The following is a 13,397-nucleotide window of genomic DNA, read 5'->3' as shown; positions in this document are numbered from 1 at the left end:
GCAGGGAGTCCGACGTGGGACTCGATCCCGGGACTCCAGGATCATGACCTGAGCCGAAGGCAGTCGCTCAACCGACTGAGCCACCCAGGCGCCCTAGGATTTCTTTATAGATTTTGGATATTAATCCTTTACCAGATAATATGACTTGAAAATATTTCCTGTCGTTCTGTAGGTTGCCCTTTCATTGATGGTGTCCTCTGATGTATACATTTTAAATTCTGATAAAATCCAACTTATTTTTTCTATTGTTGCCTGTGCTTTGGGTGTCACATCCAAGAACTCACTGCCAAATCCAATGTCAAGAAGCTTTCCCTCTGTTTTCTTATAAGGTGTAAGATAAGGGTCCAACTTCACTCTTTTGCTTCTGGATATCAAGTTTTACCAGCACCTTTTGTTGAAAAGACCGTCCTTTCCGCACTGAATTGTTTTGGCACCCTTGTTGAAAATCATTTGACCATATGGGCCGGGGTTCATTCTGGGCTCTATATTCTATCGCACTGGTCAATATATTTGTCTTTATGCCAGAACCACATGGTTTTGTTTGTTTGTTTGTTTTTAGATTTTATTTATTTATTTGACAGAAAGAGACACAGCGAGAGAGGGAACACAAGCAGGGGGAGTGGGAGAGGGAGAAGCAGGCTTTCTGCTGAGCAGGGAGCCCGATGTGGGGCTCGATCTCAGGACCTTGGGATCATGACCTGAGCCGAAGGCAGACGCTTAACGACTGAGCCACCCAGGCGCCCCAAGAACCACATGGTTTTTAAAAATTTATATTGAAATATAATTGACATATAAGTACCACAATGTTTTGGTTACTGTAGCTCTGTATTAAGGGAATGTACCTTAACATAATAAAGGATATACCACAAGCCCACAGCTAACATCACACTCAATGATAAAAAGGTGAAAGCCTTTCCTCTAAGATCAGGAACAAGACAAAAATGACCACACTCACTACTTTTATTCAACATAGTGTTGGAAGTCCTAGCCAGAGCAATTAGCCTAGAAAAAGAAATAAAAGACATCCAAATTGGAAAAGAAGTAAAACCGTCACTATTTGCAGATGACATGATATACATGTCACAGAAAACCCTAAACACTTCCAAAAAATCCTGCTAAAACTAATTAAAAAAAAGAGAACAACTAATAAATTCAGTAAAGTTGCAGGATACAAAATCAATACACAAAAACCTGTTGTATTTCTTATATTTATAACAAACTGCCAGAAATGGAAATTAAGAAAACAATCCCATTTACATTTGCATCAAAAAGCATAAAATATGTAGGAATAAATTTAACCAAACAGGTAAAAGATTTGTATATTGAAAACTACAAGACACAAATGAAAGAAATTGAAGAATTTATAAATAAATGGAAAGATATTCATGCTCATGGACTGGAAGAATCATTATTGTTAAAATGTCCATACTACCCAAAGCAATCTATAAATTCAATGTAATTGCGATTAAAATTCCAATGGCATTTTTCAAAGAAATAGAACAAAGAATCCTAAAATTGGTACAGAACTACAAAAATCCCTGAATGGCCAGAGCCATCTTGAGAAAGAACAAATCTGGAGGATCACACTCCCTGATTTTAAACCATATTACAAAGCTACAATAATTAAAACACTATGGTACTGGCATAAAATCAGACACACAGATCAATGAGACAGAACAGAGAGCGTGGATTAAACCCACACATACATGGTCAATTAATTTCCAACAAAGGAGCCAAGAGTATACAATGGGAAAAGGACAGTCTCTTCAATAAATGGTGCTGGGAAAACTGGACAGCTACACACAAAGAATGAAACTCAGCCATTATCTTACACCATACACAAGAACTCACTCAAAATGGATTAAAGACTTGATGTAAGACCTGAAACTATAAAAAATCCTAGAAGAAAAAATACGTGATAAGCTCTTTGTCACAGGTCTTGGCGATGATTTTTTTAATCTGACACCAAAACCAAAAGGAACAAAAGCAAAAATAAGCGTGACTACATCAAACTAAAACACTTCTGCACAGCAGAGGAAACCAACAAAACAAAAAGGCAACCTACTGAATAGGAGAAAGTAGCTGCAAGTCATACTTCTGGTAAGGAGCTAATATCCAAAATATATAAAGAACTCATAAACTAAATAGAAAAAACCCACACAATCTGATTTGAAAAATGGGCAGGAGATCTGAATAGACATTTTTTTTTCTTTTTGAAGATTTTATTTATTTGACACAGAGAGAGAGTACAGATAGGCAGAGCGGCAGGCGGAGGGAGAGGGAGAAGCAGGGTCTCCATGGAGCAGGGAGCCTGACACAGGACTGGATCCCAGGACCCTGGGATCATGACCTGAGCCGAAGGCAGATGCTTAACCGGCTAAGCCACCCAGGCACCCCCTGAATAGACATTTTTCCAAAGAAGACATACAAGTGGCCAACAGGCAGACCAAAAGATGCTCAACATCATTAATCATCAGGGAAATGCAGATAAAACCACAATAAGGTATCACCCTCACACCTATTAGAGGGGCTACTGTCGAAAAGAGAGGGGATAAGCGTAGGCGAGGATGTAGAGAAAAGGGAACCCTTGTGCACTACTGGTGGGAATGTAAATTGGTGTAGTCACAGTGCAAAGTGGTATGGAGGCTCCTCAAAAAATTAAAAACAGAACTACCATATGATCCAGCAATTCCACTTCTGGGTATTTATCCCAAGAAAACAAAAACACTGACTTGAAAAGATACCTGCACCCCCATGTTTACTGCAGCATTACTTACAATAGCAAAGACAGGGAAACAGCCTAAGTGTCCATCAATGGATGAGTGGATAAAGAAAATGTAGTGTGTGTTGCATGTGCGCATGTATATACATACATACATACACAACATGCACACACAATGGAATGTTATTCCGCCGTCTAAAAAAAATCAAATCTTGGGGCGCCTGGGTGGCTCAGTTGGTTAAGCGACTGCCTTCGGCTCAGGTCATGATCCTGGAGTCCCGGGATCGAGTCCCGCATCGGGCTCCCTGCTCGGCGGGGAGTCTGCTTCTCCCTCTGACCCTCCCCCCTCTCATGTACTCTCTCTCTCTCAAATAAATAAATAAAATCTTAAAAAAATAAAATAAAATCTTGCCATTTAGGACAACATGGATGGACCTTGAGGGCATTATGTTAAGTGAAATAAGTCAGACAGAAAAAGGCAATTACCATATAATCTCCTTTCGATGGGGGATTTAAAAAACAAAACAAACAAAATGAACTCATAGATACAGAGAACAGATTGGTGGTTGCCAGAGGCAGGGGGAATGGGGTGCCAAAATGCGTGAAGGTGGCCAAAAGGTACAAACTTCCAATTATAAAATAAATATTCTGCAGTTTCAGATATTACCATTAAGGCTTTTATATAAAATTTACCACGACTAAGAATTATGTATAACATGAAGTCCACTGACTGAACTGCCAGTGGAATTTCTGCTGATATGACTTCCAATTTAATTTAGGTTAGATATAATCCCAAATGGTTTTTAAAATGAAAACCGAGAACGCACCACTTTGGCAAGTTAAAGAAAACTTCCTAGGCTACACTTAAAAAAAAAAAAAAGAAAAAGAAAAAAGAAGTTGGAACAGATACCATTGAGGTTTTTTGAGAAAGAATCCTTAGGAATAAAATTTTAAGATAAATTAGTAGTACGTGTGGTTTTTCATGGATCAAAAATAAACAGCAAGGTTAATGTAATTATTATATGAAAATGTAGAGCTCTTAAAAATTGAGAAAACTAGGAAGGACGATTTCAAAAGGTCGGCATCATGGCTGACCTCGAGAAAGAAAAAAACACTTGCCAATGAAAACAAACCTGAAAGGTACAGAACTGGCGGCGGTCATCTCTCCCCCTCGCTCTGCTCTTCACATGTTGTCCGCGGACCTTCCTAATACGTACTTCTGATCGGCACCCCTTTGCTCAGAAGACTATTTCCCGAAGAAGGGCAGCTCCTTAAGCTTCGCAGGATGCCCCACGCTCACCTTTCCAGCTGGATTTAACTTCACTTTGGCTCCGCCTCACCTGTGCACCAGCCACAAGAGCTCCTCCCTGAAGTGACCACACTCTCGGGAGTTAGCTCGTTGGCTCGTTCTGTTCCCTCTGGCCAGAAGTCCCCTTCCATTCCCTGCTAACCTCCTATCCGGCTCACCGTTCTTCTCCAATGCCGTCTCCCGTAAGATCTTTCACTCCAGCTAGCTGTCCTCCTGTCCTGGGATACCTCAGTGTACTTTCAAGTGCCGCTAAAGGCCCTAGTATTCCATCTTATTCCGAATTACTTATCATCTCCACGGCAGGACTGTAAATGGCCTGAGGCAGAAGCTGTTTCATTCCTACTCTATCCCTGGAAGCAAGTGACACAGTGCCTTACACACTCGAGGCACTCAGTATGTAGTGAGTCAAACCACATCAAGTTTTCCCCAAGAAAGCCACTGGAAGGAAAACACTTTGGGTGCACAGACAGAAAATTAGGTTTGGTATGTTGAGAAAAAGTCTCTGCACATGCAAAATTTCTACCAATGACAAGAATATTTTACTTTGGTACGACTAAGACCTATAGGCTTTTGTGGGGTCATGATGGGGGGGGGGGAAAAAAAAGCCACACACAAAACCTCTCTTTCCAGGTAAATAATGAATGAACTAAAGGAGAGCAGACTTTAAAAAATAAACTCAATCATTTTCCCCCAAACTGTAGAAAGTAATACAAGAAATGTTAACAATTCTGTTACAGTGAATTGATAAATAGTCCTAATTATGTCATTAGACTCAGAAAAAAGCTTAAAATACTTCTGGCTTGCGTGAATTTACTTCCAAGTAATAGGAAGCCAGGATAAAAATCACTAGCTTTTCCTTAATCACAGGCTCCAAAAATGAATGATCGAATAAATCAGGACTTAATAAGACCTGAATGAATGAATGAATCAGGACTTCACAAGACCCGGTCCAGAGTTCACTATAAACTGGTGCTTCTCAAAATATTTGTGGGAAAGGACTGGTTTTGAAATACTTCCTATGTGTTGCAGACCAGTACTCTCATAAAATACAATTAAAATGCTGCAGCAATGTTTAAAGCTTGATGCGTGCTTTTTGTACTTGTCATGGGCCAGGAACGAACTCTGCAAATGGGCAGCAGCAATCCACTGTTTCCCCGTAGCCACAAACATTGAACCCAATACCAAATGCAGGGGAAGGCAGGATATGAGCCTACCTTCTGCTCTTGCACCTCGAACACAGCTTCATGGACACTGCAAGCAAAAAGTGAGGTAGGCAGATCGCTGAAATCCATCATCTCTTCCAAATCATCTTCATTTTCACCAAAAACCATCTCTTCTTCCTCTTCTTGGTCACTGCTACAGAGATCTGACTGGCTATCGTTCCAAGATTTCATAGTGTCCCTCAGCATTATCCCCTAGAAGCAGGTCTTTTCTGTTTTTAAAGTCCTAAGGTGTCTACCAGGCATCTGGTGTTAAAAAAAAAAAGAAAGAAAGAAAGAAAGAAAGAAAACAGCATAAAGATAAGACTTTGAAGGCCAAATACTGTTTCAGTCAATTCTCAAGACAGCAGTTCATCAACGGAAGCAATTTTATTCAGGAAAGATTAACCAGAGTTTAAATCAATTCATTACAGTCCTCATAAATAACATCTATATATTCTAATTTGATTTGCTTAGCATATTTTATGTAATATATTTCACTGGCAGTGATGTATGACAAAAAAAGGCAAAAAGTTTTCTAGGGAAATTGAGAAAAAAAAGGGGGGCAATACAAAATGAGCTAGCATGAATCTGTACGCTAGTTTACAAGCAGTAGGAAAGCAAATGTGAACCAGAACTGCCTTCACATATTTGTTTTTGGTTTTCGGTCTACAACACGGAAACTGGCAGCGTTTTAAAACCCACACAATCCATGCACCATCTGCACCGTGAAATCTGTCTGCAATGACACGGCTTCACCTTTCTTAACCAATCTGTTCTTTTTGAATATACTCCCAAAGAATTAAGTTCCACAGAACCAGAAGTTCTATATAAAGTGGGTCTTTGTTAATATTAGAAATATTTAGGGCACCTGGGTGGTTCAGTCGGTTAAGGGTCTGACTCTTGGTTTCAGCTCAGGTCAGGATCTCAGGGTGGTGAGATCGAACCCCGTGTCAGGCTCTGTGCTGGGTGTGGAGCCTGCTTAAGATTCTCTCTCTTCCTCTCCCCTCCCCCCACCCCGAATAAATAAATTAAACAAAAAAGATTTTTTTAAAGTCAAAATCTGACACAGACAACAATCAAAGAGATGTCCTTTTTCTGAGCGCTTAAAAATTAATCAAGGCACGGAGCCGATAGTGTCCCTCTGTTAAATAATGGAACATAGTCTGTCTTATATGGACTTTATGTGCATGTCTGTCTCCTCTGATGAACTCTAAGCACAGTGCCTTAAGCATAACACCTTTCAAGATGCTGAAATGGAATTTAAGAAATACGAATCAGGCACAGAAAAATCAAGTGATCGTGATTATTACTAGCTATACTACTTCATTTGTGATTTTCCATGTTATTTCAAAGAACACAATGCTGTAAATATATGGCTCATACAGTGTACATAACAGATGTTAATGATAGGCTAAAAACAGCAGAGTTTTTTTTTTTTTCCTTTTCATTATTCAACTACACCCATCAGGAAAGACTAATCCCCAAAAGTAAAATCCTTACTCATTTTAATAAACGTTTTCTGAATGCCCACTGCATGCCAGGTATTATTAGGGATATTAGACGAGTAAGAAATAGTTCTTAACCTCAAGGAGCTACCACCAAAGCAGAATTTCTTCTCCTCCACAATGCTAACCACTCCGAAAGGATCTCATTCCATGAACTAGCTCCTATACTTTCAATTTCTCCTTCTCCTTCTGTTCCTTTTCCTCAGTAACCACACCTCTTCAAGATTCCCACCCCCACCCACTCAATCTTGAAAAAAAAAAGAACACTTTTCCTTGTGGATTCTACCTTCCCCTCCATCTACCTCTCTGCCTGCCTCTTCTTCACCTTTCCTACCAATTCCCTGGAAAAAGTAACCTGTTCTGCTGTGTTCTGTTCCTCAACTGCAGTCACCGGAAAATTCGGTGCCACTGGGCTTCTGCCACTGCCGTTGGGCTGAAACTGGCCTCAGAGGCCTGCGTCTGCAGCACCAGGCACTGCCGCCCACCCATCATTCAGCCTGCAACCTCTGCCTTCGCGTCTCCATCCTTCCTGCTCTCCCTCCTCGCCACCTGTCTCTTTCTCCACCCACCCTCTACAACTTCCTCTCTCTGAGGTTTCATCCCCTTCCTTCCTCCTCATCTTATTCTTCTTGGGCGATTTCACCCACACTCGAGCATTTAACCACTTAACCACCAGGGCTTCTCCGCTGTGTTTCCCGCTTACCCTATGCTTCACACACACCATACTGCCTCTCACTTTCCGCAACGAATTGTAAGCTGGGAAGGATGTCACCAGAGCAAGAGCAGAATTTTGGGCAATGAAGGGGAGGGGAGAGCTTGGAAAAAGTACATGAGCCCAAGAAATTCTGATCTGCCTCTAGCTCTTTCCTGCCTCCACACACTGAAAATCACTGATCTGTAGGATTCATATATCCAGACTCAACCTCTCTCTCCTGACTTCCAGACTTGTATTTTTAGCTATTACACATATCTACCTGGGTAGCCCACAGGTACTATCGTTATTTTAAACTTTATGCCACTAATTAGATTATTGTGCTGGAAGTCTCCAATCGGGAAAGGGGCCTGGGGGGGGGGGGATGGTATCTCACTGGGGTTTTCACTGTAATCTTTTCTTCAAGACTAAGTTGTCACTTAGAGTTCATAGCTCTCAGAGCACTTTGTTCATTTCTGTTATATACTTATCCATGACTATTTGTTTACGAAGCACTCCAAGCTACCAGACCAGGAGTGCCTTTGAATCCCCAGGCCCTGGCACAGTTTCTGGCTCACAGTATATGCTAAATTAATAAGAACTGCTGAATGAAAGCAGATAGCACTGTTTACCCCACTGCTTTGCAGACAAAGGAAAATTTAATTTTGCGTGAGATTAGAGACAGTTTCCCCATGGATGTTATGGAGAGACTTAAGATGAACAGAATTTCAAGAGAAAAACGATGGGGTGCATTCCAGGCAAAGCCAAGAGTTCATAGACAAAGGCAGGACGGATCAGTGTGCACAAAGATCTGATGTGGCCAGAGGGTACTGTATTTGGTGGAGTGGCATGAGACAAAGTTAGAAAGAGTGGCATGGGCCAAGCTCCTTGAAAGTACAGTTACGGAGTCCTGATATAAAAACCAGTCAATGTCAGCATGCCGATGATGGCTTTTAGGCAGGGAAATGATACAACCAACCCAATTTAACTTTCAATATCACTAAAAGTAGACTGTCTTTATATCTTATCTCTTAGAGGCACTAATGTTTTTAATCTCGCCCCACTCCCAATCCATTAAAGAGGTGAGGAAAATACTGTGCCTGGTATTTTGGAGGCTGGAAAGTTGGGGAGTTCTGAATGGGTAGATTTGGAAATATGAGAAAATCAAGCTATTTTTGATAAGATTTGTTCTTTCAAGATCCTTCCTCCAACCCCTAAAAAGGAAAAAAAAAAAAAAAAAATCAGAGCATAGGAAACAATCCCTCACTTGACTTAAAAAAAAAAAGATTCTTAGAATGTTATACCTTCATTTCCTGTTTTCTACCTTCACTTTGGGGTGACTTTCTTTTGACAAAATTTCAAACAGAAAAGTAAGAATAGTACAAGGAATTCCTGTATACTCTTTACCCAGAGTTACCAATTAATTACATTTTTGCCCATTTTTAAAATCATTCTATTTCTTTTTTTTTTTTTTTAAAGATTTTATTTATTTATTTGACAGAGAGAGACACAGCGAGAGAGGGAACACGAGCAAGGGGAGTGGGAGAGGGAGAAGCAGGCTTCCCGCCGAGCAGGGAGCCCGATGCGGGGCTCAATCCCAGGACCCTGGGACCATGACCTGAGCCGAAGGCAGTAGCCCAACGACTGAGCCACCCAGGCACCCCAAAATCATTCTATTTCTAAACATATACTTTTCCCCCTGAACCACTGAGAGTAAGACAACTGTGTTGTCTTTACTCCCAAGTATTTCACTGTGTGAGAACAAGATCATTTTCTTACACAATCCACAGTACAGTGATCAAAACCAGGAAATTTAACACTGATATAATACCGTTACCTAAATCAGCATCTATATTCAAATTTTGTCAGTTATCCCAATAATGTCCTTATGGTTATTTTCTCTTCAAATTTTTTAGATTATTGTTAAATAATTTGCCTTTTGTCCCAAGATAGTTCAATAATCTTTATAGTATTGACACATTTTCTTCACATACACATTATTGTATATTTGATACACTTTAAAAGATTGGATTTTGGGGTGTCTGGGTGGCTCAGTTGGTTAAGCACCTGACTCTAGATTCAGCTGGGGGCATGATCTCAGGGTCATGAGATCGAGCCCTGCATCAGCTCTGTGTTAGGTGTGGAGACTGCTTAAGATTCTCTCTCTCCCTCTCTCTTTGCCCCTCCCTCTCTAAAAAAAAATAATAATAATAGTAATAATTAAAAAAATAAAAGGATGGATTGATGAAATATCACAGTAACCGCAAACAAGTCTGAACAGTCTTTAAGTATATCTCAGGAAGATTCAGGCTCCACAATCAATTTTCTAGATTTAAACTCTAGATTTAAGCTCCCCCAGTACTCTATATTAGGCAAATTATTTTGCTTCCCTTCCCATTTCCTCAACTGTAAAATAGAATGATAAAATAATAACCCTTAACCAATAAGGATGCCAGAAAGATTAAACGCAAAGTGCTCAGAACAATGCTTTGCATATAGTCAGTCCTCAACAATTATTTTTACATATGCACAATCTACATCAAGGCATTGCTGGGTTGAAAGGATGCCAATAATATCAGAACCATCAGTGGAACAGATATTAAAACAATAAAATGAAAAAAATACATAACCATATTATCTAATTCCAAGCAACAAAAAGGCTACAAGAAATAAAATGAATGCTTTGTATCATTTCATGAAAACTGTTCAGTGGCAGATGGGACAATGAAACCAGCTCAGAGCAATCACTGGCAGTAGTAATTTGCCTCCAGGAAGAACACATTTAAAGATTTAAAAACAGACAGCTAGCTGGGGGGGAAAAAAAAAAAAAAAAAGGTCACAGTTCCTTTTTTATTGGCTTCACGGCATTTTATGTTGTAATTCAGTGCACACAGTATTAAAGATATTATCTTTCAGATGATGGTTCTCTTGCTGAACGCAAGCCAGGACATTTTTTTGGATATAGCTTAAGTCAACATCATCAACCAGTTCATAATTTTCTGACATCATAAATGCAGTTAGATTTGAACAGAAAGAGAGAGATGATCAAAATCAACCAATGGAAATGACAATCTTAGCACATCTGTATAGAAATCATTTTTTAAAGTGACTCTGCTGGTATTTAACAAGTAGCTTGGTTTTATTAAGACAAAGAAAAAAGTTGCAAAAGTACACTTTCTATACTGTTGGTCCTGAAGTTGTTGCTAACTCTGTTCCACTCCAACTATTACGAGACCAAGCTGTCCTGAAGTTTACTAACCCAGGGAAATCCTGACTGGTTTAACAGAAAGGGCTGAACCAATATCCTCCAGCTTTTGTAAGCAAAGGTCTGTGCTAATCGGGGTTTAGTGTCATCTCAGGGCAAATGTAGCTGTGGCCGGCTTCTGGCAAATTGTTTCTTCATGGAAATATCAAATGAGTGGAAAACTCCAAGTAGCATGACCATCCGCTCTACTACGAGCATTGTGACAAAAGTAATCCATCAAGGCAAAATGTAAGGCATGTGCATTTGACCTTTGCATTTTAAGTTTTGATCAAGAAAAGGTAAATGCCTCCTCCTCCAGGATTTTTTTTTTTAATAATTTTTCAAAATAGTACGCTTCTCAACTTGGTGAACTTTTAAAATGCCTGAGCTAGATGCACTTTATTATTTTTTGATGTATTCAAAATGCTACTGAGCAATACTGGAAACAAACAGGTGCCCCCTTTCCAGCTCTACATGTGCCCTGCTGAATAACCTTGCAGTAAGTCATTTGGCTTTTTATTTGTTCTCTCATATATAAAATAAGGACAATACTCACAGATGTTGTTGAACTACTAAATTCCTTTTAAAACCTTCTAAATTAGAATTTAGACTAAATTTCTTTTTTCAAAGAAACCCTCAGAACTGTCAATATGGGGGCCCTGAATGGCTATCATGTAAGTCTCCAACTTCTATTCCCTCCTTATTTACTACTTATAGGTAGACTTTTACTGCTTTTTAGTTGTTGTGGCCAAAAAAAAAATTTTTTTTTGATGCAAAACTAAAGTAGGTGAAAATTAGATTTTTGTATTTTTTATGTTTCAGTGACCTATGGCCTCTTTTCACAGATAATTTAGAATTGGTCCTATTATAATTATTGAGCTTCAGTGCTCCACCAGGAATAGTGGTATTTCTTAGTGTGAGAGAGAGAACAGAAACAAACAACAACAACAACAAAAATCAACTGTGGGAACATATGAAAATAATAGGTTTTAAAGACCTATTAAGGTAGAGATATAAAAGACTGATGCTATTCGTTCTGCTGTACGTAATGCATTTTCCCTCACTAGAACCTCTACATTCTAGAGGGAGAGTGGAGATCCACTGTCTGACCCCCACCTTCTGGGGATTTTTGGGGGGTCTAAATAACAAATGCTTTGGAACTTTGGAGCTTCCCTTATTTCACAGGCTTCAGCCTAATGGATTTCCAAATCACACTATTTATCATGATGTTTTGCTTAAGTCTTTTCAACCAACAAATCCTCTGGCACCATACAAAATGTGTTTTCATTTGTAACCCCTGACATCCCACATGTTTAAAAGCTTTACAAATGTTACACTTAAATAATGGGGAAAAAATCCTGTTTTCCCTAATAGCAATGAAATCTCTTCCCACGCCAGTAAAGAAAAGGTCTGCCGTGGCAGTTAAATGTAAAGCTGACGGTATGACTGAAGAAAGGGCACAGTCCTCAAGCCTTTCTTCCTCCATCAAAAATTCCTCAATACCAACAAAAAGTCCCCGTCAAAAAGTACAAATTGGTGTGAGGCACAAAAATCTATACCCTGAGTCTCAATGTTGTATTTTTTATAATTAAATAAACTTAACCAGAGCTAATGAAATAGTCTTAAATTATTTTGAATCATATGTAGCAATAGCTACAAAATACGTCAGTTGCTTCTCTCACCAAATAGTACATCAGAGACTTCCATGAAATGCAGAGAATTCTATGAAAAGTGCAAATAAACGTGGTGTGCTAGGTAATTTTCAGTACAAGGGAGAGAATATTTCTGGCTTTGAGCACTACACTAAAACAACACTTTAACGAATCCTGGTTTGTCACTGAAACGGGTCTGACCTGCTCCCGACACTAGACTCCTAATCCCTGAGAGCGATGATCAGATTTTGCACCGAAGCTGGAGTGAAGCAATCTGAAAACAGACCACTATCACCCTACCGGTCCAGACAGCAGATGGAAGCAGACAGACAAGTTTCACGAAGTTAGCGAGTTAAGTAAAGCGATGGCTAATCGTGCATTATCAAGGGGCAAGGGGTGGAGAGGGGCTTCGAACTCCTCCTATTTATTGAGAGCCACTTTTTCCGTCCCTGTTTTCCCGACTGCACCTTTCCTGCCTTCAGTAAAGCTGGGCCCGTCAGCTATTCCAAGAGTCAAACTGTTGCGAGAAAACTGGTGGTGGACAGGAGAGAACAATTTTCTTGGTTTTGTTCTCCAAGGCACCACCCCAGAGCTGCCGGAGAAGACGCAGGGCGCGCGAGGGACAGGACCCTGGACGCGCAGCATCTCTAGGGTCTCGGGCACTGGAACGCCCACCTCTCTCGGGTATCTGCGCTCCGTTTCTATCTTTTTAACTTTCCGCACCCCGCGCCCCCCACGCTCCCCAGTGCTGCTTGCAGACCCGGCTGGGAGAAGCCGCGCGCCCGCCCCACGCTGCGAAGGGGACTCACCTGCGCGCTTGGCCGCTGCAGGAAGGAGGGAAGGCGGGCAGGGGCGAGGCCGGGGCGCCCCGACGGGCTACGCGGGAGCCGGGGCGCCGCGAGGAGCGGGGCCCGGGGAGACGCGGCGGGCGGCTGGCGGCGGCCGAGGCACAGTTCGCGCGGCTCGGGCCGCCCGCAGCCTCGCCGCCACGCCCTCGACGCTCGCCGGAGCCGCAGCCTCGCCGTGGGCGGGAGCAGCGTCAGGGCCCAGCCGGGCTGCCGGCGTCGCGCGG

The 13,397-nt window shown here is 41.0% G+C and overlaps 1 protein-coding gene across 1 annotated transcript in view; it reads right to left on the bottom strand.

Annotated features, from left to right (window-relative positions):
* Positions 1–13,306, bottom strand: part of RCAN3 (RCAN family member 3) — a 31,242-nt gene extending 17,936 nt beyond the window's left edge. Inside the window, exons 1-2 of the mRNA XM_021683557.1 lie at positions 13,135–13,306; positions 5,246–5,497 (exon numbers count right to left, since the gene is read on the bottom strand). Coding sequence (XP_021539232.1) covers positions 5,246–5,440 — 195 coding nt within the window. The 5' untranslated portion in view covers positions 5,441–5,497; positions 13,135–13,306. The remainder of the gene's footprint in view (positions 1–5,245; positions 5,498–13,134) is intronic.
* Between the last annotated feature and the right edge of the window lie 91 nt (positions 13,307–13,397).

The sequence above is a fragment of the Neomonachus schauinslandi genome, chromosome 4 (genome assembly GCF_002201575.2).
Source record: "Neomonachus schauinslandi chromosome 4, ASM220157v2, whole genome shotgun sequence".
Classification (NCBI taxonomy): Eukaryota; Metazoa; Chordata; class Mammalia; order Carnivora; family Phocidae; genus Neomonachus; species Neomonachus schauinslandi.
This window is presented reverse-complemented; position numbering and strand designations above follow the sequence as displayed.